At 43.3% G+C, this 25,117-nt stretch overlaps 1 protein-coding gene across 9 annotated transcripts in view; it reads right to left on the bottom strand.

The window, feature by feature from the left end:
* The window catches only part of SLC39A11 (solute carrier family 39 member 11), a 569,718-nt gene that overhangs the window by 189,462 nt on the left and 355,139 nt on the right, over positions 1 to 25,117 (bottom strand). For all 9 annotated transcript variants that reach the window (XM_054459871.2, XM_063655393.1, XM_054459872.2 and 6 more), the window contains one exon: positions 13,481 to 13,651. In XM_054459871.2, coding sequence (XP_054315846.2) covers positions 13,481 to 13,651 — 171 coding nt within the window. The remainder of the gene's footprint in view (positions 1 to 13,480; positions 13,652 to 25,117) is intronic.

Genomic DNA, 25,117 nt, shown 5'->3' on the forward strand with positions numbered 1-25,117 from the left:
ACCTAGTAAAGCATTTGGTGGCTCCAGGATCCAAGTCTTGGCCTTTCTGCTCTAAAGGTTGTGCTTGTCCTATGCCTGTGGGCGACCACCTGCTTGGGTGCTGGAGCATCGGTGGTGGTGATAGGTGTGCAGGGGCCTCACAGGCGTTCATTTTACACATCTCCTAAAGCGCCCACAGTGGTGGGCCCTGTGTACGGTGAGGCTTCCTGCCCAGGTTTCCCTGCCCAAGTTTCCTTGCTGAACTGAGCCCGATGCATCTGGAGTAAGAACCACGCCAACATGGTGCTGCAGACATTAACATTTAATGTGGCAAGCTTTAAAAAAGCAAGAAGCATTTCCTGAACTTCTCTGTAACTCTCTCTGAAAAACAGTGTGATCCATGGGAAGAAAAGAAACACAGAGCTCACCAGAGTGAGACACAACACACAGAGAGACAGAGTGTGAGTCAAGCTGTACCCATCATTGCTTGTGTGTTCCTTGGAGACGGGGTTTCCCCATGTTTCCCAGGCTGGTCTTGAACTCCCAAGTTCAAGTGATCCACCTGCTCCGGCCTCCTAAAGTGCTGAAATTACAGGTGTGAGCCACCGTGCCTGGCCTTGGGCTTGATCTTTAAACTTGCTAGGTCTCAGTTTCTAAAATGTAAAACAGGGACGCAAATATCTAAATCATGTATGTGGTGCACTTTATACAGCATCTGGAACCTTGAAAGACCCCGTAAGTGGCAGCCTTTAGTATTATTGGTATACTTTATTACGGTCAATGATGCGTGCCTTTGTGTGGCGTTCTGCTTCCTCATTAACTGGGCCTGGGTCACCGGCTACTGAGAAGGCCCCTCCAGTTTCCGGAAGCAGAGCAATGTGAAGTAGAAGCTGTTGCATCATGGTTTCTCCTGGAAAGGTCTGTATCTAATAGTAGAATTTTCTGCTCAGTCTTTACCCCAGGAAAATGAAAAATCAATATGTTCTTTCTCATGACTAGTAGCTCCTTCTTGCAAGTCGAGATCCTGGTCTCACCGTGCTGCCCCTCCAAAGCCACCCCTTGCAGCACGGGGAGACTGCACGAGGGCAAGCTGAAGGTCCAGACTCACATCACCAATGTCAGCAGCAGCGGCCTCCCTGGCCACCTGCAGCTGTCCGCTGACTTTTCAGCATTCCAACAGATCCTCCATATTCCACACAAAATCAAAATCCAACAGCAACTGACACCTTGTTGGAAAGCAGGGCTCAAAAAACAACTTTATTTTTCTCCTATCTGTCTATTGACTTAGAGGAAAACTCACTAGATTTTTTAAAAATGTACCATAAAAATGTATATTGCTCAAAAAAAATTAAAAAGCAGGACTCATAGACAGCCCCAAGCAAGTGCCATGGTAGGTGGGACAGAGATTATTCCTCTGTGTCAAAGGATTCTGCTGGATAGAATGAATGGGAAGGAGCTTAACAAAAAGAACTGGCTTCAAAGGTTCAAAGGTTTCCATACGACCCAGCAATTCTACTCCAAGGTATGTACCCAACAGAACATAGGTCCATACAAAGACATAAACACACACAGCAGCATTACTTACAACACCCAAAAAGGTAAAAACAATCCAAATGTCCATCAAATGATGAAAGGGTAAACAAAACACGGTGTATCCATAGAATAGAATATTATCTGGCCATAAAAAGAAAGACTTACTGATACATGCTACAACATCAACGAAACTTGGAAGCATCATGCCAAGTGAAAGAAACCAGACACAAAAACATACATATTACATGATACCGTTTAAATGAAAGTCAGTCCCGGTTAGGGAAATTATACAGACAAAGTAGATTAGTGCAGGGGCTGGAGCGAGGGAGGAATGAGGAGTGACTGCTAATGAGCATGCAGTTTCTTTTTTTCCTCAGAGGCACTGCTCAAAGAGTGTGGGGTTTCTTTACAGGGTGGTGACAGTGTTCAGGAATAGTGGTAGGTTGGCGACGGTGGCTTACACCTATAATCTCAGCACTATGGGAGGCTGAAGCAGGAGGTTCTCTTGAGGCCAGGAGTTCGAGGCCACCCTGGCCAACACAGCAACACCCTTGTCTCTACCGGAAGAAAAAAATTAAAATTAAAAATTAAAAAGATAGGGATGGTGGTTGCACAACCTTTCAGACATATTAAAACCACTGAATTGTGAAATTTATTTTTCTTTCCTTTTTTTTTTTTTTTTTTTTGAGACAAGGTCTTGCTCTGTCACCTTGGCTGGAGTGCAGTGGCACAAACACGGCTCACTGCAGCCTTGACCTCCCGGGTTCAAGCAATCCTCCCACCCTAGCTTTCCAAGTAGCTGGGACCACAGGCGTGCACCACCACACCTGGCTAGTTTTTTAATTTTTCATAGAGATGGGGGTCTCGTCATGTTGCCCAGGATAGTCTCCAACTTCTGGGCTCAAGCGATCCGCCCACCTCAGTCTCCCAAAGTGCTGGGATTACGGGCGTGAGCTACTGTGCCTGGCCTTGCATTGTGAACTTTAAAAGGGTGAATTTTATGGTATGTGAATTATATCTCATTCTTTTAAAAAAGTTAACAGGGACTCTTTCCTCAGTGTGGAAGTGTAATTGACAGACCTAATTACCAGTGAGCTTGGAGATGAGAAAATGCCACACAATAAAGTTGTTTGAGAAAGAGAGAGATTGAGCAACAGATCGTGTGTGAGATGGAGTAGGGTCAGTAACCATTTAAATACGCCACTGACCTTGAGAAAAAGAATGTCAGCTATAATCACAAGCCACAAATGTGTGTCACTGTGAATTGGCTCATCACGAAGAACTGAGGGATAACATGGAGTTAACATAGCAGTGGAGGCAGGCAGGGGAAAAGGGTCCATGAGATATGGACGGCAGCACTCCCCCGCATTCCCTGCCATCCCCACTGCACACGTATAAGCTAAGTAAATATTACATCATCTTTTACTAATACCCCAAAACTCTCACTTGATGAAGGACCAGGGGAATAAGTTGCTGAATGGGCTGATTAAGACTGAGGAATTCTTCAGAGGCTAAAACACAGACAGCCAGTGATGGGAAATGAGGACGACACAGCTGACAGCCCATGGGAGTCCTAGGGTGAGACTAAGACTCCATAAGAACCAGGCTTAGACTTACAAAGTAATGCTGGCTGCTGAAGACATTTCAGAACTCAAGCTAACAATCTCCGGCCTGCATTCAGAAGATACCTTTGGTCTCTGTGGTTGGCCAAATGATGGCTCCAAATATATCCAGGTCCTCATTCCTGGAACCTGTGAATGTTACCTTTCATGACAAAGGAGATTTTTCAGATATGATTATCCTGGATAATCTGGGTGGGCCCTAAATGCAACCACAAGAATCTTTATAAAAAGGCAGAGGGAGATTTGGCACAGAAGAGAAAGCAGTGATCATGGAGGTACTGATTGGAGTGATGTGGCCACAAGCCAAGGAATGCCTGCAGCCTGCAGAAGCTGGAAGAGGCCAGGAATGGATTATCCCCTAGAGCCCCCGGCAAGAGCACGGCCCTGCCAACCCCTTGACTTTATCGCAGTGAAAGTGACGTCAGACTTCTGGCCTCCAGAACTGCAGGAGAATAAATCTGGATTGTTTTAAGCCACTAAGTTTGTGATAATTGGTTACACCAGCCAAAGAAAACCAAGGCAGTCCTTCATTCTGCTCTAACTTGTGTAAATATTAAAACAACCCCAGTAAGATGATCTCTGGCATAAAGGAATAACATCTCTCTACTTCTGTGCATGAGCTGAGGGTTGAGGTGTTGAGGTGGTTAGGTGATGGTAACTCCTTGATGAACTGAGCCTGATGCATCTGGAGTGAGAACCACGCCAACGTGGTGCTGCAGACATTAACGTTTAATGTGGCAAGCTCAAAAAAAGCAAGAATTTCACCTTTCCAAAAAAGCATTTTTATCCGATTGCAAGTCATAAATATTTACTACAGGAAAGCTTAGTTATAAATCTCACAAAAACAGGGAGAAAATAAAAATCATCTGCAATCCTATCACCCAGGAATAACCAACCACTGTGAACATTTTCATGTCTAAATTTGGGTTCTTGTTCCCTGAAACAAAAAATCACTTTGTATTAAAATCTCAAGCATTTCTTTGAAAGCCATTATCAAGAGCTGGCAATGAGAACAGGCCACATGACCAAAACCAACTGTTGGGCTGTTCTAGCAACACAGTGGTCCCCAGGACTCTATGTCATAGCAACAACCAGCAAAACAAATTTGGCTCTTGATGCTATTGAGAGGAAAATAAAAAGCACGGAATCCACCTACCCTCTTCTTCTGTGGACCTTTATAAATAATTTCAAACACAAAAGGCAGCAAGAGTCTGCCAGTGTATCATCAGGACCCACATGAGTCAATGTTCTCCCTTGGCCCACCTGGACAATGTAGAAAGAAAATTAGGCGGATGGGCGTGGTGGCTCACGCCTGTAATCCCAGCACTTTGGGAGGCTGAGATGGGCAGCTCACCTGAGGTCAGGAGTTTGAGACCAGCCTGGCCAACATGGCAAAACCCCGCCTCTACTAAAAGTACAAAAATTAGCTGGGTGTGGTGGCGGGCACCTGTAATCCCAGCTACTCAGGAGGCTGAGGCAGGAGAAGCTTGAATCCAGGAGGCGGAGGTTGCAGTGAGCTGAGATCACGCCACTGCACTCCACCCTGAGTGACAAGAGTGAGACTCCATCTCAAAAAGAAAGAAAATTGGCTGGGTGCAGTGGCTCACGCCTGTAATCCTAGCACTCTGGGAGGCCAAGGCGGGCAGATCACAAGGTCAGGAGATCAGGACCATCCTGGCTAACACGGTGAAACCCCGTCTCTACTAAAAATACAAAAAATTAGCCGGGCGTGGTGGCGGGCGCCTGTAGTCCCAGCTACTTGGGAGGCTGAGGCAGGAGAACGGCGTGAACCTGGGAGACGGAGCTTGCAGTGAGCCGAGATGGCGCCACTGCACTCCAGCCTGAGTGACAGAGCGAGACTGTCTCAAAAAAAAAAAAAAAAAAAATTATGACACCTAACTCTCAAACAGCCCCTCCTCTCTTAGAATGGAGGGCAGGTACCCAATGCACCAGTTCTTCTAGGTGCTCAAGTATATAATACATATTGAATATATCAAAGCTTCAGTATGTGTCATAACATTGGGCCCACAAAAAAGAATGCAGTATAGAACTTCTTGCAAGAAACTCCATCTATCGGGGCAAATAAACATGTTTAAATACAGGTAATTGCATCCATCAAAAGCTGAATGAATAAAGAAAATATGGTACATACACACAATGGCATATTATTCAGCCACATAAATGAATGAGATCCTGTCATTTGCAACAACATGGATGGAACTGGAGGTTATTATGTTAAGTGAACTAAGCCAGGCATGGAAAGACAAATTTCTCATGTTCTCACTTATTTGTGGGAGCTAAAAATTAAAACAATTGAACTCATGGAGATAGAGAGGAGAAGGATGGTTACCAGAGGCTGGGAAGGGCAGTCGGGGAGTGGGGGGAAAGTAGAGATGGTTAATAGGTACAAAAAAAATAGATGAATCAGACCTAGTAGTTGATAGCACAACAGGGTGACTACAGTCAATAATATAATAATTGTACATTTAAAAATAACTACAAGTATAACTGGATTGTTGGCAACACAGAAGATAAATGCTTAAGTTGATGGGTTATGCATTATGTACCTGTATCAAAATATTTCACACAGGCCAGGCAAGGTGGCTCACACCTGTAATCCTAGCACTCTGGGAGGCTAAGGCGGGAGAATCTATTGAGCCCAGGACTTCGAGACTAGCCTAGGCAACATGGCAAAACCATGTCTCTACAAAAAATACAAAAAAAAAAAAAAAATTAGCTGGGTGTGGTGGTATACACCTGTAGTCCCAGCTACTCAGGAGGCTGAGGTGGGAGGATCAACTGACCCCAGAAGGCTGAGGCCACCGTAAGCCATGATAACATCACTGCACTCCAGCCTGAGTGACAGAGTGAGATCCTGTCTCAAAAAACTGTGTGTGTGTGTGTGTGTGTGTGTGTGTGTGTGCATGCACGTGCATATATATTTCATGGCGCCATAAATATATACACCTGCTATATTACTGACAAAAATTAAAAATAAATAAATAAAACACACAAACAGGTCATTGTAAGTCAGAGTGATAATTATGGTAACAGAAGATAAAGGATACAGCAAGACATCGCAAAGGAAGGAGTGATTAACTTTGTTAAATGAATGAAATTAATAATATACTATTTCTAGGATTCTTCACAGTATCATCCAATACTAAGGCTAGAAGGAGCCGTAACAATAATTTACCACAACCCCCTAAATTTTCAAATGAATGAATGTTTGAATGAGATAACCCCTAGAATCTCTTTAAGCTTCCAATTTAACTTTCTCCCATACAAAGCAATGGTGCAGTTCACTGTTGAGACCATAAGCTACTCATGATAGTGATTGGTAGGAACTCAATTGCTAGGTGATTTTTAATTCCATTCAAAAACAAAAGGGCCAGGAATCTTTGGAAGGCTCAGAGCCCTTCAATCTGTATGATACTGCAGGAAAAGCATTTCAGGAGACAGTATGCTCAAAAGGCTGCAGTCTCAGGTTGGTTTTCTAAAAAACATGTTGTTTCCTCAGGGTGTCCTTCTGCAGCAGACACGAACGCCCTAGACCACCCCCACAGATGCACCCAGGCAGAGGCCACGGAAGTAGCTTAGAAGGAAGCGGGTGGTGTCTGCACTTTGTTTCTGGAGTCTGCCTTTTAGTGCTCTTTTTACTGTGCCTGCCTGCATCTGCTGGCCTCCATCAGTCATTACCATTTCTTCCTAAGACATTTCAATTGCACAACTATACTTTTCTTTGTCCTCTAAAGGGGAGGGGTTCTTTTTTTTTTTTTTTTTCCTGAGATGGAGTTTTGCTCTGCCTCCAGGCTGGAGTGCCATGGTGAGATCTCGGCTCACTGCAACCTCTGCCTCCTGGGTTCAAGTGATTCTCCTGCCTCAGCCTCCCAAGTAGCTGGGATTACAGGCACGTGCCACCACGCCCAGCTAATTTTTGTGTTTTTAGTAGAGACGGGGTTTCACCATGTTGGCCAGGATGGTCTCTATCTCCTGACCTTGTGATCTGCCCACCTCAGCCTCCCAAAGTGCTGGGATTACAGGCCGTGAGCCACCGCGCCCAGCCTGGGGAGGGGTTCTTTCCTGTTCTAGGGTTGTGGATAGACTCCATAAAGTCTAAACACCCAGAATTGTCTGCAAAATATTGTGTGTGGCTGTGGTCTCAAGGTTTATGTCTCCCCAGAATTCACATTCTGAAACCTAATCCCCAATGGTATTGGTATTAGGATGGTGGGGACTTAGGGAATGGATAGTATTAGGAGGACTTGGGGAAGTGATTAGGTCGTGAGATGGAGCTCTTATGAATGGGATTAACAACCTCATGAAATGAGACTCCAGAGAGTGCCCTCTTTCCACCACGTGAGGATACAACGAGAAGATAGTCATCTGCAACCCGGAGAAGGACCCTCACCAGAACCTGAGCACGACCATGCTGGCAGTCTGATCTCAGGCTTCCAGCTTCCAGAACTGTGAGAAATAAATTTTTGTTGTTTCTAAGCTACCCATTGTATGGCATTTTGTAATGGCAGCCTGAAAAGACTAAGACATGTGTACAACATTCTCTTGTGAGATGGTGCATAGCTCTTATCAGATTCACAGGACAACTGTGAACCACAGAAGCTTAAGAACTATTTGACCTTGCACATGTGTATTAAATATTAACCCAAGAGCCCCAGACGTGTGCATATGCCTACGGGTGTGGCCTCACACCCTGGATACCTCCGGGAGATAGGCTACTATTAACAAGCCTTCCATTTTCCTTCTACTCTAAAAAAAATTTTTTTAAGCAAAATGTCATCCTCAGGACATACAAAACTGAAATAACAAAGACAAAAAACTTCAAAAAAAAAATCAATTCTTCATTTAGTCATTGTGAAAAGTCTGTCTTAAAAACCCAGAGTCTCAGGGAATGTCAAAGCTCTAGTTAAATTTTTAATACGCTATAAAGGATAGTGTTAAAGAAGGGACCTTTTCAAAGGTAAGCTGGCTCCAAACAGGCTCTTAAAATGGTCCTCATCAAAGACATGAAGCTGCTTGACAGTAATGGTGAGGGAGTTCACTTCTCTTTAGACAGGAGTAGGAGCTGGAGACTCGAGGAATGAGCCACAGTGGGTCTTTGGAGATACATCTATTTGTAGTTAGACCCTTGATGGCTTCATCCAGTGTTAGGGGTTTAAGTAACATTCATGTACCAAGGGGCCAGGCGCAGTGGCTCACGCCTGTAATCTCAGCACTTTGGGAGGCCAAGGCAGGTGGATCACTTGAGACCAGGAGTTCAAGACCAGCCTGACCATATGACAAAACCCTGCCTCAACCAAAAATACAAAAAGTAGCCAGGTGTCGTGGCATGCGCCTGTAGTCCCAACCACTTGAGAGGCTGAGGCAGGAGAACCTCTTGAACCCAGGAGGTGGAGGTTGCAGTGAGCCAAAATTGTGCCACTGCACTCCAGCCTGGGCGTCAGGGCAGACTCTGTCTCAAAAACAAAAAACAAGAAAACAAAAAACATTCATGTGCCAATGATTCACCAATCTATAACTCTAGCTAGACTTTGCAATGCAACTCCAAACTCATGTATCCAGCTGTCTAGCCAGTATCTCCATTTGAATGTCTAATGGCAATCAAACCTCACAATCAAAAAACGAATTCCTGATAGTCCCCCTAAAGCCCCTCCAGCTGCAGCCTTCCTCATCTCAGTTGATGGCAATTCCATCCAGCCCTGAAACCTCCGGGTCCCTCCTGGCTCCTCACTTTCTCTCATATCCCACATCCAATCCACTGGCAAATCCCATTGGCTCCGCCTTCAATCAGGACCCAGGAAGGGATCCCTTCTCACCACCTCCAGCACTACCACCTTGGTTTGCACCACTATCATCTTTGATCTGGATTCTGCAGTGGCTTCCACATAGGCCTCCCTGCTTCCATCCTTACCCCTCCTAAGTCCCATCTCAATTCAGCACCTAAAGAGAAACCAACTTTCAAACCTCAAGTCATACACACCCTCTTCAAAACCCTGCAATGGCTCATAACACACAGAGCAAAAAAAAAAAAAAAAATTCTTGTACCTCCAAATTCCATCTAAAGGCGGGGCTGACATCCCTGCCCTCACCTTGTACTTCTCTCCCTACTGCTCATCCTGCTGTGGCCACAGTGGATCCTTGGCTACTCCTTGTGGGTGTCAGACATGCTCCTGCCTCAGGGCCTTTGCACTGGCTGTTCCCCCTGCCTAAAACACTCACTCTTTCCCAGAGATCTGCATGACTGACTCAAATGCAAGGACATCTCAAGGAGCCCCTCCCTACCTACTCTATTTAAAATGGCAATTTCTTCCTCTAACACTTTACCATCTCCTCTGTCCTGTTGAACTTTTTCTTTTTTTAAATCACTAACCACCTTCTAACACAATATAAAATTCATTTATTATTATGATGTTCATCGACTATCTCACCTTGCTATTATATTGGTTATAGAAAGCCAGAGATCTTGGTCTGTTTTAGTACTGATATAACCCAAGTACATGGAATACAATACTCAAATGTAATAAATAAAAGACAAGATTGGGAAAGAAATGTCCCTTCAAATCTCTCCATCCAGACAAGCCAGCTGTCCTCCAGTTTACTGAAACCAGTGACTATTACCACCATGCTTCTGGTGAAATCTAACTCAGTTGAGATTCCTAGAAGTCACTCAATCTTCATTTCAATTTATTTTTTACTTTATTATTATTATTATTATTTTGAGATGGAGTCTCGCTCTGTCACCCAGGATGGAGTGCAGTGGTGCAATCTCAGCTCACTGCAACCTCTACCTCCTGGGTTCAGGTGATTCTCCTGCCTCAACCTCCCAAGTACCTGGGATTACAGGCATGCGCCATCACTCCTGGCTAATTTTTGTATTGTTTGTAGAGATGGGATTTTGCCATGTTGGCCAGGCTGGTCTCAAACTCCTGACCTCAAGTGATCCACCCACCTCGGTCGGCCAAAATGCTGGGATTACAGCCATGAGCCACTGCGCCCAGCCTCAATCCTTATTTCAAAGGATACTTTTGCATCACCATAAAAGTGACAAAGGCTGAACTTAGACTTGGAAACTCCAAAGACACAGAAGAGGGTCTCCTGTCAGGGAAGAAGTAAGATTTTAATTTATGCTCATTTAGGATCATCAAATATTGCTGTCATTCCACACATCTTCCTACTGTTTCTGGCTTTATTCCAAGTTGTCACTGGAGTCAACAAACATTTGAGAAAGTAAACTCTGAACCATCCTGGCCTTCTATTGGAATGAGCCAGGAAATGATTCCAGCTGAGCATAATGAATCACCCAAGTACAGTGGCAGGTGTGGTATATAAAAGGGCCCATTAGAGGAAAGTTGGGTACTCAGTCCATTGCTATAAAGTCTGGACCTCAGACCACATTTTTGTTCTTCAGAGAAATAGTCGCCATAATACACCTCAGTGTAGTTACCTTATTTCACACTAAACCCACTGGGCAGATCTTTACTCTTGCTCAATTGGTTAAAGAAGGGGTCATAAATGGCAGAAAGACAGCTACTATTATGAATGAAAAACAAGTAACCTCTCTTCTCTAACTATTAGCACTTAACAGGCTAAAAGTGGCTGTCAGGGCTCCTAAGTAGTCCTCTGCAGGGACCAAGGGGTCTTTCAATGAGCTCTTTAAGATACGGGGTGGGCATAAGCAGGGTCTTCCACCAAGGCTAATCCACTTTGGCCATCTTTGTGCAGTGAGGTCCATATAAGACTCCATCTTTATCTCAAGACATACTGAATAGCAAGACCTAGAAAACCAACAGGGTCAGATGCTGTGGCTCACGCCCGTAATCCCAGCACTTTGAGAGGCTGAGGTGGGCTAATCACTTGAGGCCGGGAGTTTAAGACCAGCCTGGCCAACATGGTGAAACCCCGTCTCTACAAAAAATATAAAAATTAGCTGGGCATGATGGCACACATCTTTAATCCCAGCTACTCGGGAGGCCGAGGCAGGAGAATTGCTTGAACTGGGAAGTAGAGATTGAAGTGAGCTGAGACTGCACCACTGCACTCCAGCCTGGGCAACAGAGCGAGACTCTGTCTCATTAAAAAAAAAATTGGAAAACTAACTAAAAAAAGCTTATTCATAACTCAAAGAAAAGGGTCAACAGGGGAATGAGGGAGACACATAAACTGATGAAAATGTTGGGAAAACTGGCCTACCTATGATCGTGTGATAGACATTCCTAAGATTAGGATAGAAATAACAGAGGGAATGTGCTTCTTATCTAGAGAAATATCTGAGCTTAAAAAGTAATTAAACACATAGTGCTTTAGGCAGATTTAATATATACTAGAATATATAATATATATTAGAATTTTCACACTTTAAAGACGACAAAAAAAAGTCTTCATTGTGCAAGCAAAACAATATCAAGTTATACAGAGGAACAGACTCAGTTTGGCCATGCTTTTTGCTTCCACAATACTAAAGCCAGAAGACAAGGGATCAACATCTGCAGAAGCTTTGAAGAGAAAAATGTCATGGCTAGAAAGCTTTGCCCAGCCAAGTTCTTGCTCCTGTATTAGAGTAACAGATTGGCACCGTGAACTCTGCAAGGACTCAAAAAATGTATCACCCAAAGATGCTCCCTGGGGAAGATGATTGCTCAAACTCGAGTTCCCAAACAACAAAAGGTGGGTCAGCATGTTTAAGATCTCAAGATCGAGGAAATCATGGCTGAAAAGGCAGCAGGAGTATCATCGATGCCAACAATGGCTCCCATTTTTCAAGTGCTCATAAGTCCCAAGCACTGTAGTGAAAGCTGTATGTATATTTAGCATCTCATTTAATTCTCTAAGTAAGCCACTTGTGGCATTATCCCCATTTCTTAGATGAGAAAACCAAGGTTCGGGGAGTTCAAGCAATTCGTCAAGATAACCTCGTTAGGAAGTGAGAGAGTTGGAATTTCAAAATGCATCCCAAATTGCTCAGGTTCCCTCAATTTATTTATTTTTAAAAATATCTTTATCATTTCCTATGCTTAATCATGTTTTCTAGTTGCTCTAAAAGAAACATTCATTATTTTGTAAATAAGGCATTAATATGTCCTTTTTTCCAATTAAAATACAACTAAAGACATAAAACAGGCCAGCGTGGTAGCTCACACCTGTAGTCCCAACACTTTGAGGGGCTGAGGTGGGTGGATGACCTGAGGTCAGGAGTTCAAGACCAGCCTGGCCAACATGGTGAAACCCCATCTTTACTAAAAATACAAAAAATTAGCCAGGCATGGTGGTGCACACCTGTAATCCCAGCTACTCAAGAGGCTGTGGCAGGAGAATCACTTGAACCCAGGAGGCAGAGGTTGCAGTAAGCCAAGATCGCTCCACTGCACTCCAGCCTGGGGGGCAGAGCAACACTCTGTCTTAAAAAAAAAAAAAAAAAAAAAGACATAAAAGAAATTACTCTAAAATGCTAAATAGGAGGGGATTGATAAGAACATTTCAGAAAGATGCCCACATAAAGAAGGCAGGTAAGGCAATTATCAGTGCCAAATTATACTGAACTCAATAGACTTGACCCTCGAACAATGCAGACGTTAGGAACGCTGGTTCCCTGCGCAGTAGAAAATCTGCATAGAGTTTTTGGCTTCCCCAAAACTTAACTATGAATAACCTGCTGTTGACCAAAAGTCTTACCAATAACATAGTCAATTAGTACATATTTTGTATATGTATTATAAACTGTATTCTTACAATATAGCAATCTCAAGAAAAAATGTTATTAAGGAATTCATAAGAAAGATAACATCTATTTACTATTCATTAAGTGGAAGTGAGTCATCATAAAGGTCTCATCCTCATCCTCTTCACATTGAGTCGGCTGAGGAAGAGGAGAAAGAGGAGGGGTTGGTCTTGCTCTCTCAGCGGGGCAGAGGTGGAAGAAAATCTGAGTGTAAGTGAACTCACATAGTTCAGATCTGTGTTGTTCAAGGGTCAACTATATTTTCAAACAGCATTAAGCAGAACCAGAGATATCCAGTATTTATAAAACATACCCTCCACAGCAATCATGTAACAGTTATGAATTTATGCTCCAAATAACTTGGTAACAAATATCTAAACAAAAAGGAAGTAGAAGTTGTTTCAACTAACTGGAATGGGAAGTTTTCACATATGATGATCTATCTATGATGATCAAAAAATAAAGTCAAGAAAGATTTGTACTGCCACCTTCACTCCTCTCCAAAAAGGACCCATGTCACAATTGCCCATTCCCCTTTTCCAGCCAGACAATTGTGCTGACAAATGACTTTACCTTCAGGCAGTGGCTGTCACGCTCACGGGCAAGACCTCACCTGGAACGTTGTGTATAGTGATGGCCAAGATGAGCAGTGCGATCCTCCTCCAGCTGCTGCCACCGGGCTGTGCCAGGTTCCCTCGAGAAGGCACAGGGACAGCAGGACCCTCTGGAAGGCCAGTGGCTGCTGCCTTCTTTCTCTGATATGCCTCACCATTCTCACTCTTGTCTGAACAAAAAAAAAGAGAGAGATGGGGAAAGAGAGCACTTTGAACATGTGCACATTAACTCTCCAGCAAGCTACAGCAGGAAGAAGTTTCTACCCTCCAAACTTCCTGTAGACTATGCATGCTTCTGTGTGTTCTCTCATTCACTCAGGCATCCATTCATTCAGCGAGCAATTCATTGACTAGGCCAAGCATGGTTGCTCACGCCTGAAATCCCAACACTTCGGGAGGCTGAGGCAGGCAGATGGCTTGAGCCCAGGAGTTCGAGACCAGCCTGGGCAACGTGGCACGATCCCATCTCTACAAAAAAATAAAAATAAAGAATTAGCTAGGCGTGGTGGTATGCACCTGCAGTCCCAGCTACTTGGAAGGCTGAGATGGGAGGATGGCTTGAGCCCAGGAAGTTGAGGCTGCAGTGAGTTGTGATCGCACCATTGCCCTCCAGCCTGGGTGACAGAGTAAGACCCTGTTTCAAAAAAGAAAAAGAAAAAAAAAAAATCACTGAACAGGCATTCAGTGCCCAAAGCATAGGTACCAAGAAGGATAAAAAAGATGAAGATGTGGTATCCTAGCAATGCCCGTTTAAGACAAGCAATGTTCAGTCATGATTAGAGACACAGATTCCAGAACCATGCTGCCTGCTTCCCTTCCTGACTCAGCTACTGGTCAGCTGTGTAGTGCCAAACAAGTTGTTTACCTCTCTGTGCAGTGGTCTTTTGATTCGTAAAGCTAGAATAATAGCATTACCTATATCACAATGGTTTTGTGAGGATTAAATGCAACAATGTCTGAAAGTACTTACAATGTACTAAGTGCTGATTGTATTGATGGTTATTGTTAGCATCATGTTCCCTCTCCCATAGGCCTACAGAATTACATAATATGTGACCCTGCTCTCTCGGTCACACTGATTGATGGGAACCAATTCAGATGCCTGGCTCAGCCAATCAGAATCCCTCTCCAGGGAGAATTGGCGACTCCAATGTGCAAAGCGGAATCTGAAACATCACGTGATGTGCGAGCAGCTCGGCCACAATGGAATGAGGGAAGCGGCTGGACAATTAGAAGGAATCAGATATACATCAACAAGCAGAGAAGGAGAGAGAAGGGCAGAACTGCAGCCCACATACCATAGATATTCATGGGCCATCCATAGCACCCAGCCCTTGGGTTTCCTGAGCAAACCTTCCTTTTAAAAATGCCTTTACAAATTGGCTTATGTTGGAAGAATGTCATTCGTAGAACCTTATCCTAAATATCCATGGTCCCCTGGGCTGTTTATTCATAATGGAGCCAAATTGTGTGGATTTGAAATTGGGAGGACAAGAGTGGGAGAGAGCATCCAGCTTTCAGTTCACAGCACGGGATGGATTTGTGGGGAAGGCTTTCTAGAGGAGATAGGTCTTGAGTGAATCTTAAACACGTGATGGCACAGATAGAATGAAGGGTCCCTTTATTGGGAGAGAAAATAACCCAGCAAGCATAACTCAGGTGTCTGTTAAATTAAATAAGCAGGAGGCCATTTGTCTGAGGCTGTACTTTGAGTTGCTTCACAGTGAACTACAACCTAACTTAGTATGTATACAAATGAAAATCTCATTAGGAATATATATTTTTTGTAACAGGATAGCTAGATCTCAGCCAATCACAAGAAGCTGAGCTTCAACCAATCACAGGCAGCCAAGCTTCAGCCAACCAGAGGCAGCCAACTGATCAGACTATGTCCAAATAAGGTAAATGCCTAACTGTAACCAATTAAGCTATTTCTATACTTTATTTCCTATTCGAACTTCAAAAAACACGGAGCTCTCTGAATGTCTTCTAGTTATGAATGCTGCCTAATTCATGAAGCCTTTAACGCTTAAATTAAAAAACATTAAAAGAAAAAAACTTCTTTTGAAAATCATTTTGTAGCCAGGCACAGTGGCTCACGCCTGTAATCCCAGCACTTTGGGAGGCCGAGGCGGGCGGATCACAAGGTCAGGAGATCGAGACCATCCTGGCTAAGACGGTGAAACCCCGTCTCTACTAAAAACATAAAAAATTAGCCGGGCGTGGTGGCAACTCGGGAGGCTGAGTGAGGCAGGAGAATGGTTTGAACCCGGAAGGCGGAGCTTGCAGTGAGCCAAGATGGCGCGGCTGCACTCCAGCCTGGGCAACAGAGCAAGACTCCGTCTCAAAAAAAAAAAAAAAGAAAGAAAGAAAATCATTTTGTATTTATTTACTCAAATCATACAAGTACAGATTGAAAAATAAGAAAGTACAGGGCAGGTAGACTCACTCCTCCCCAGCTCCCAATCATTTCTCTCTTACTAACAGCTGAATCTCAGTTCCATTAGGAAAAGGGGGGTCTTTGATCCTCCACAATGCAAGGATGCCAGTCCTCCATTGGTCAATAGCCCTGACTCACAAAACCAGCCTGTGGAGAATTCAGCTGTCTCAATTGGATAGCAACTCCTCCCAGACAGTATTTACACAAGGCTAAGCTCCACATTCATTGTGTGGTATCCACACCATGTGTATGCATGTATGTGTGTGTACGTGTTTGTGCATGTGAGTGCATACAACTGCTACTTAATACCATCCTGAGATATTAGATCGCCTTCGTGTATGTATGCGCATGTATGCACTTCTGTGCACACATGGGGGGAAGGAGTTTTATACATTTCGAGTAGACAATACGTAGATGACTCAGGCTGCAGATGCTGGTTGAGAAACTGAACTAAACATCTGGGATTTCAAGCTCACAAATGCTAAAGACATAAGCAAAGCAGTCCCTGAGAGCTGTCCGTGAACTAACCTGGGTCATGGTGGAGGGTCCTCAGCTTTCTCCTAGATCAGTCAGCAAACACTCTTCCTGTGCCTGTGCCTGGTCTGAGCACACAGGCCTGCACTAGATGCTCTCCAGTGAGAGTTGATAAAGGCCAAAAGAAAAATCTCTTCTCTTGGAGACTTTTCATTGATTGATTGATTGATTGATTGATTGATTAAGCAGGGTCTCACTCTGTTGCCCAGGCTAGAGTGCAGGGGCACAATCTCAGCTCACTGCAGCCTCCACCTCCCAGGCTCAAGCAATCCTCCCACCTCGGCCTCCCGAGTAGCTGGAACTATAGGTGCATGCCACCATGCCCAGCTAACTTTTGTATTTTTTTTTTTAGTATCGACCAGTCTGTTCTCGAATTCCTGGACTCAAGCGATCCACCTGCCTTGGCCTCCGAAAGTGCTAGGATTATAGGCATGAGCCACTGTACCTTGCCCCTTGGGGATTTTATAATTTAAGAGAGGGCAGACAGGGAAGACACACACAAATTCCCTCAAATCTCAGGGGCAGAACACACACTCTAACAATCACCAACGGTTGCGCTTGTTTTTGCCAATGTCACAAAAGGATCCTACTCTGAATCTCCTGCAGATACTGCATGGAGAGCAACAGACCTCGGAGGCACCACGAGCAAATTCTAGCATTATGCTTATGTTTTATAGGAAAATCAAGGAGCATAAAGAGTTCTTCACCGAAATAAAAATGCACGCCTGGCCCCAGGCTTCCAATGTGTGAAAACTGACATCAGTGCCTTCCCTAGTAGGAAACAGGAGGGTGTGAATGTCTCACGTCCTTGTGGAAATTAAATAAGCCACCATTTGGTGACAGCCACTAATGAGTCTGCAACAAGGAAGATTAGTCCAAATAAATCATTACAGAGTATGATGCGTCGTGAGCAATGAATCTCCTTGCCGCTCCTGGTAAAGCTAGTTCAACCATCGCACCCATCAAGTAAAATGCTAGTGCGTGGGAAAAGGATGATCAGTTAGCAGAGGCAATTGCCAAGCACCTTGTGGGATGTGAGGGTGTGCCAGAGTGACAAGAACCTCGTGAGGTTTCTTGAAATTGGAAAGGTTTGGGCACTTTTGAAGTGGAGTTTGGGAAAGAGGAGTAGAGGGGGGACTATTTCATTTAGGGATGAAATAGTCAATGTCAAACTCAGAAGCAAAACAACATCAGAGACACTGGTTAATAGGTAATATTGGGAATTTATCTTCAATGAGTCCTCAATCCTTACAAATCCCCATGAAGTAGAGGTTAATCCCCTTTAACGAATGAGTAAATTGAAGAACAGAGAGGCAGAGTAACTGGTCCCAGGTCACACAGCCAGTCTGCAGTGGACTCAGGAGTCGACACAGCATCTTTGCCTCCAGGAGCCCATCTTTTAACTAGGGCCTCATGGTTGACTGGGGATGAAGTGGGGGGTGGGGTGGGGGTGGAGAAAAGGCTGAACTGCTCATTGCATGCCAATAAAGGTAGTGGGAGCAGTTGCTGCCATGAGAAGGAGAGTCTGGTGAGCTCTCATTGCCTGTGACCAGAGTAGGGAAAGACTCGGGAAATCTCGTATCTATAATCGTTCTTACTTGCAGACAAACCTGAAACATTTCATAATAGTAGTATTTGTTAACCCATTAGACCTAAGCATATTTCTAAGCATAAAGTAGCTGCAAGCAGAAAATATTTACCCATGCTAAGCCCACAACACAGGCTTTTACTTCTTTTGGGAAGGAGAATGAAGATTCTTTGTTGTTAGGAAAAAAAAGTTGCCCATCATTAAAATTTTGTTTTTTAACTTATAATTGAACATCTAAGAATTCACACAAAGGAAGAACCCACTGCCAGGGCTCAGCCTCTCATCCTTCCCACTCCATCTTTCCTGGAAAAGAACCACAGTGCTACATGTAAGGGTGAGGACGACAATAAAACAGAAAAGTCCCAGGCTCACTTTTCCCACGGAATCACCAGGTGACCTTTCTGATGCATCCGCTTCCCTGATTTCCTCTTCCCCAAAACAGAGGACATGATTGTGGCCACAAAACATCATAGGATGGAGAAAAGCAGACACAGGTCTTGCAGGCACAAGCCCAGGGGCCATGAGCAAATCCTGCTGCCCAGGTAAGCCCCTGCCCTTCAAGGTCTGGCTTCCTCCCTGCAGAGTGGAAGTCTCTGAAGTCCTCTAGTGAATGGCCCCAAACCATTTTGGATCAGCAACCGCCTTTGAAAGTACAACGAAAGTTACAATCCAGCAAAAAACACACAGACCATTTTGAAATAATTGTCGAGTCCTTATGGATTCAAGAATGTCAGACTGAGAACATCTTGCTAGATAAATGCCAAGTTAACCTCCGTTTTCATAGCCCATGGGCCCAATCACACCAGCAACACAGAATGTACGTGGTCCCTGAGATGGTGTAACCGGCTAAATCTAATGGGCCCAATGATGGAATTGCAGGCCCCCGATGAATATGGCAATGCTAATTAACAGATCACTAGCCACGAGAGCTTTAACAACATTCTCATGGTATTATTGGAGATGATTTGGTTGGATTAGCACAAATGGCAAATCATCATCTGTTAAGTGCATAAAGCATCAAATCCCTGGAAAAACTCTTTCTAAACCCCTGTTACAAAACAAAATGAAGAGTGGCCAGCAACATATATTCACTAAGTAGTATGTATACACAAATAAAACCAAAGGCCAATCAAAAGCAGAATAGAGGCTGGGCGCAGTGGCTCACGCCTGTAATCCCAGCACTTTGGGAGGCCGAGGTGGGCAGATCACAAGGTCAGAAGATCGAGACCATCCTGGCTAACACGGTGAAACCCCATCTCTACTAAAAAATACAAAAAATTAGCCAGGCATGGTGGCAGGCGCCTGTAGTCCCAGCTACTTGGGAGGCTGAGGCAGGTGTGAACCCGGGAGGCGGAGCTTGCAGTGAGCCGAGATGGCGCCACTGCACTCCAGCCTGGGTAACAAAGTGAGAATCCATCTCAAAAAAAAAGCAGAATAGAAGGGGATCAATTTATATTGTCCCTGCCTTCTTGTTTCCCAAAGAATCAGTATAGTTTCAGGTAACACAAATTATTATTTACATTCTCATATGATTGGACCTTTTGGCTATTTCTAGACTTTTTTTCTTATAAATATCACTGTAAAACCTTTAATGTATATAAACAATCAGAAACTGGACAAAGTTCCCAGAAGTTGAACTGTTGATCAAAGGGCCATGATACAATTCCCTAATAAATTTCCACAAAGGCTGTGTCACTTACCCATGAACAGAGTTTGCAAGTTCTCATTATGCCACTTCTTAGCCCTGGTATTTCTCATTTTGAAATAAGTGTGTTTATTTATGGGGCAAATGACATTTCGCTTCATGGATATTTCTTTGACTACAAGTGAGGTGGAACATTTTTCAGTTTCAGGCATATTTCTTTCCTCTTTTGAAAGATGCCCGCTGCCCAAATGAGGCCTCTTTAACAGTAATATGATTAGCTAATTATTTACAGACACTGGTAATTTTCCTGTGATCCGCTTAGGTTTGTCAATGAGACCTAGCTGGGAGTAGCAGGTATTATTATACATCAGACAGACGTATCCACTTGGCCAAGTTGGAGTTTTAGCCTCAAATTTTAAAACTCCTTTTTGAGATTCCTCAAGACATTATAGGGCCTTTAAAAAAAAGTATTACCTGCTTTCCTTATGGAACTATGTAGTATGATCCTGAAAGCTAATTTTCTCAGGCAATTGTCTCTTTCAATATTAAAACTTGTTTTTTTTTTTTTTTTTTTTTTGAGATAGATTCTCACTCTGTCACCCAGGCTGGAATGCAGTGGCGCAATCTCGGTTCACTGTAACATCCGCCTCCCAGGTTCAAGCAATTCTCCTGCTTCGGCCTCCAGAGTAGCTGGGACTACAGACATGCACCACCCCACCCGGCTAATTTTTGTATTTTTAGTAGAGACGGGGTTTCATCATGTTGGCCAGGCTGGTCTTGAACTCCTGACCTCAGGTGATCCACCTGCCTTGGCCTCCCAAAGTGCTGGGATTACAGGCGTGAACCCCCACATTCTTTTTAAAAAAACTTTCACTTTAGGTTCAGGGCTACATGTGCAGGTTTGTTATACAGGTAAACTCATGTCACGGGGGTTTGTTGTACAAATTATTTTGTCACCTAGGTACTAAGCCTAGTACCCAATAGTTACTTTTTCTGATCCTCTCCCTCCTCCCACCCTCCACCCTCAAGCAGGCCCTAGTGTCTGCTGTTCCCTTCTTTGTGTCCACAAGTTCTCATCATTTAACTTCCACTTGTAAGTGAGAACAACTGGCATTTGGTTTTCTGTTCCTGCATTAGTTTGCTAAGGATAATAGCCTCCAACTTCATCTGTGTTCCCACAAAAGACATGATCTCATTCTTTTTTTATGGATGCATAGTATTCCATGGTGTATATGTACCACACTTTCTTTATCCAACCTGTCACTGATGGGCATTTAGGTTGATTCCATGTCTTTGCCATTGTGAATAGTGCTGCAGTGAACATTGATGTGCATGTGTCTTTATGGTGGAATGCTTTCTATTACTTTGGGTATAAACCCAGTAATTGGATTGCTGGGTTGAATGGTAGTTTTCTTTTTAGCACTTTGAGGAACTGCCACAGTGCTTTAGTTCAATAATGGCTGAACTAATTTACACTCCCACCAACAGTGTATACATTTCCTTTTCTCTGCAACCTCATCAGCATCTGTTATTCTTTGACTTTTTAATAATAGCCATTCTGACTGGTGTGAGATGGTATCTCATTGTGGTTTTGATTTGCATTTCTCTAATGATCAGTGGTGTTGAGATTTTTTTCATATGCTTGTTGGCCACGTCTATGTCTTCTTTCGAAAAGTGTTCATGTCCTCTGCTCACTCTTTAATGGGGTTGTTTCTTTCCTGTAATGTGTTTAAGCTCCTTACAGATGCTGGATATTACACCTGTCAGATGCATAGTTTGCAAAAATTTTCTCCCATTCTGTAGGTTGTCTGTTTACTCTGTTGATAGTTTCTTTTGCTGTGTAGAAGCTCTTAAGTTTAATTAGATCCCATATGTCAATTTTTGCTTTTGTTGCAATTGCTTTTGGGATCTTTATCATGAAATCTTTCTCTGTTCCTATGTCGAGAATGGTATTTCCTAGGTTGTCTACCAGGGTTTTTATAGTTTTGGGTTTTAGACTTAAGTCTTGAATCCATCTTGAGTTGATTTTTGTATATGGTGTAAGGAAGGGATCCAGTTTAATTTCTATATATATGGCTAGCCAGTTATCTAAGCACTATTTATTGAATAGGAAGTCCTTTCCCAATTGCTTATTTTTGTCACCTTTGTCGAAGATCAGATGGTTGTAGATGTTCAGCCTTATATCTGGGTGTTCTATTCTGTTCCATTAGTCTATGTGTCTGTTTTTATACCAGTACCATGCTGTTTTGGTTACTGTAGTCCCATAGTACAATTTGAAGTTCAGTAACGTGATGCCTTCAGCTTTGTTCTTTTTGCTTAGGATTGCTTTGGCTATTTGGGCTCCTTTTTGGTTTCATATGAATTTTAAAATAGTTTCTTCTAGTCTGTGAAGAATGTCATTGGTAGTTTGATAGGAATAGCATTGAATCTGTAAATTGCTTTGTGACAGTATGGGCATTTTAATAATATCGATTTTTCCTATCTCCATAAGCATAGAATGTTTTTCCATTTGTTTGTATCATCTCTGATTTCTTTGAGCAGTGGTTTGTAATTCTCCTTGTAGAGATCCTTCACCTCCCTGGTTAGCTGTATTCCTAGGTATTGTATTCTTTTGGGGTCAATTGTGAATGGTATTGCGTTCCTGGTTTGGTTCTCAGCTTGGCTATTGTTGGCATATAGAAATACTAGTGATTTTTTGTACAGTGATTTTGTATACTGACACTTTGTGTATTCTGACACTTTGCTTAAGTTGTTTATCAGCTAAAGAAGCTTTTAGGCCAAGACTATGGAGTTTTCTAGATATAGAATCATGCCATCTGCAAACAGGAATAGTTTGATTTCCTGTCTTCCTATTTGGATGCCCTGTATTTCTTTCTCTTGCCTGATTGCTTAGGCCAGGACTTCCATTACTATGTTGAATAAGAGTGGTGAGAGAGGGCAGCCTTGTCTTGTGCCAGTTTCCAAGGGAATTGCTTCCACCTTTTCCCCATTCAGCATGAGAAACATCACTCTTTTCGAAAGAAGAGGATGTACAAGAGCTTCTCTAGTTTTCTTTCCCCCATAGCACAGGAATTCTTGTAAACAACACAGGAGTTTTGTAATCAGTGCACACAAATACAAAGCATCTATTGTGGACAGGCTTCTTGCTAGGGTTGCCAGATTTAGCAAGTAAAAACAGGATGCCCAGTTATGTTTAAATTTCAGATAAAACCAAAATTGTTTTAGTGTAAGTATGTCCCACATATTGCGTGGGATCTACTTATGCTACAGGTATTCATTGTTTATTTGAAGTTCAAATGTAGCAAGGTAACCTGTATTTGACCTGACAACTCTACTTGAGCCCCTGAGGGGCTCAAGGGGCACTTTCCCTCTTGGAGCTGCAGATCCCACTTGGGAACCCAGGCAGGGACAAGGGAGACCAGGACTTCCTGCTCCACAGACCCAATTTAAGGCCCAAGTTCTATGGAGTTGAGCAAGCTGACTGCATTCTACCCTGAGAGCAGCCACACATTCATCTCCATGTAAAATCTATGCAGGATGTACTACATGGGCCATGTGTAGTCCAGGGCAGGAGAAGATTCCACTGGAGACCAAGAAAACTTCATAGAAAGATAACTAAAATATTTATTATGGGCCAAGGCTGGCAGATCACAAGATCAGGAGATTGAGACCATCCCAGCTAACACAGTGAAACCCTGTCTCTACTAAAGCTACAAAAACTTAGCCAGGCATGGTGGCACACGCCTATAGTCCCAGCTTCTTGGGAGGCTGAGGCAGGAGAATCGCCTGAACCCAGGAGGCAGAGGTTGCAGTGAGCCGAGATCATGCCACTGCACTCCAGCCTGGGTGACAGAGTGAGACTCCCTCTCAAAAATAAAAAATAAAAAAAAAGTATATATTATGTTTAGTTCCTAACCTTTAAGCAGAGAAGCATCTGAAGTTTAGGTGATGTGATCATGAACTTATTTATATGCTTTTTAACTATAATAGATATTTCCATTTATCACGCTGATAATCACAAGCCATGTGATTATCAGAAGGTCAAACACTGCCCGTGTAAGGAGGATGATTCAATTGTAGTCAGTACATGTTTTCCCAGGCACGGAAAGTCATCTATGTCTCACCTCTGATGCTTATGAATAAGCAATTGCTTAGTGACAACACAGATACAAATAGATCTGCATAACTGGTGAAAATTAAATGCACATCAGAAGAGAAACTGGGTTCACTGTTTGCTAAAGATTTCTCATCCATTAAGCAGACCACCCACTTCAATGTTCCTTGTTCCAAGTATCTAAGTAAGATAATTTCTACTCTCAGGTGACAGAGCCAAAATGTCCAATAATATTAAAAGTCCACCTACCAGGTGAGCTCTTCTACTTCATAAAGCCACAAACAACCATTTCATGAGCATGAGCTCACTCCCGATGAATTAATTTTGGTCTAAAAACAAATCCCACATGGGCTCCAGAGTCACCTCTCCACTCCTTCTCAGCCCACCTTGAACATGCACGGTCAGTGCAAATGCCCTGTGGGAGGGAGGCCATCATAGCTTCCGCAGGGTCCACCAGCAAAGGACATTTGCTTAAAAAAAAAAAAAAAAAAAAAAAAAAAAAAAAAAAAGGTCCCAGCACACTTACTGGAGAAAGCGTATTTTGGAGAACATCAATACTTACAAGAGCTTTGCAGTGGACTCCCAACCTCCCCATGGTAGCCCCTTGCTCAACTTACATGGCTGTCAATTACCAGGTCAAGGAGGAGGTGGACAAGAGAATAGTACCTACTTCAGGGCTCCTGTTCAACTGATAATATTAACTTAATTGTCATGTGGCTCACTTTGCCCTTGAGGTACTGCTGCTCTGTCATCTTCTCTAGTTCTAAGAATAAGGGCAAACAGCCTTGACTGCTGCATCTCAAAGTGTTGGGTGAAGACCACCTGGTGCAGTGTTACAGTGGGAGCTCCCGAAACGCCGACTCCTGGACCCACCCTGGAGCTACTAGAGTCTTTTGGAGACAGACTCAGGAATCTGCATTGTTCAAGCCATGTCCCTCCCAATCCACACTCACCCCATGATGATTCTGATACAAACTAAATTTTGAACATCAACATTTTAGACTGCCCAACTACAAGTTAGTCCAGGTACCTCCTCTGAACCTAAATAGACTTCAGTCCAACTATTACTGTCCCATTAGGTGTCTCAGGGTAATGAACAGGGATATACTTGATTCTTAGTTATATTATTGATATCTGGACACTGAAGGATACATGTGCTTCTGTTTCAAAGACACAGAGGGGACAGCAAAGGAATTTAAGACTAGAAGGTGGGAAGGTATTGAATTGCCCTGATAGAAACCAGTTTCTTATATCAAATAAAAATCTTCTCTCCCTCTTTTTTTTTAAAAAAAAAAAAAAAAAAGAGGATATGGGC

Source organism: Pongo pygmaeus, chromosome 19 (assembly GCF_028885625.2).
Source record: "Pongo pygmaeus isolate AG05252 chromosome 19, NHGRI_mPonPyg2-v2.0_pri, whole genome shotgun sequence".
NCBI lineage: Eukaryota > Metazoa > Chordata > Mammalia > Primates > Hominidae > Pongo > Pongo pygmaeus.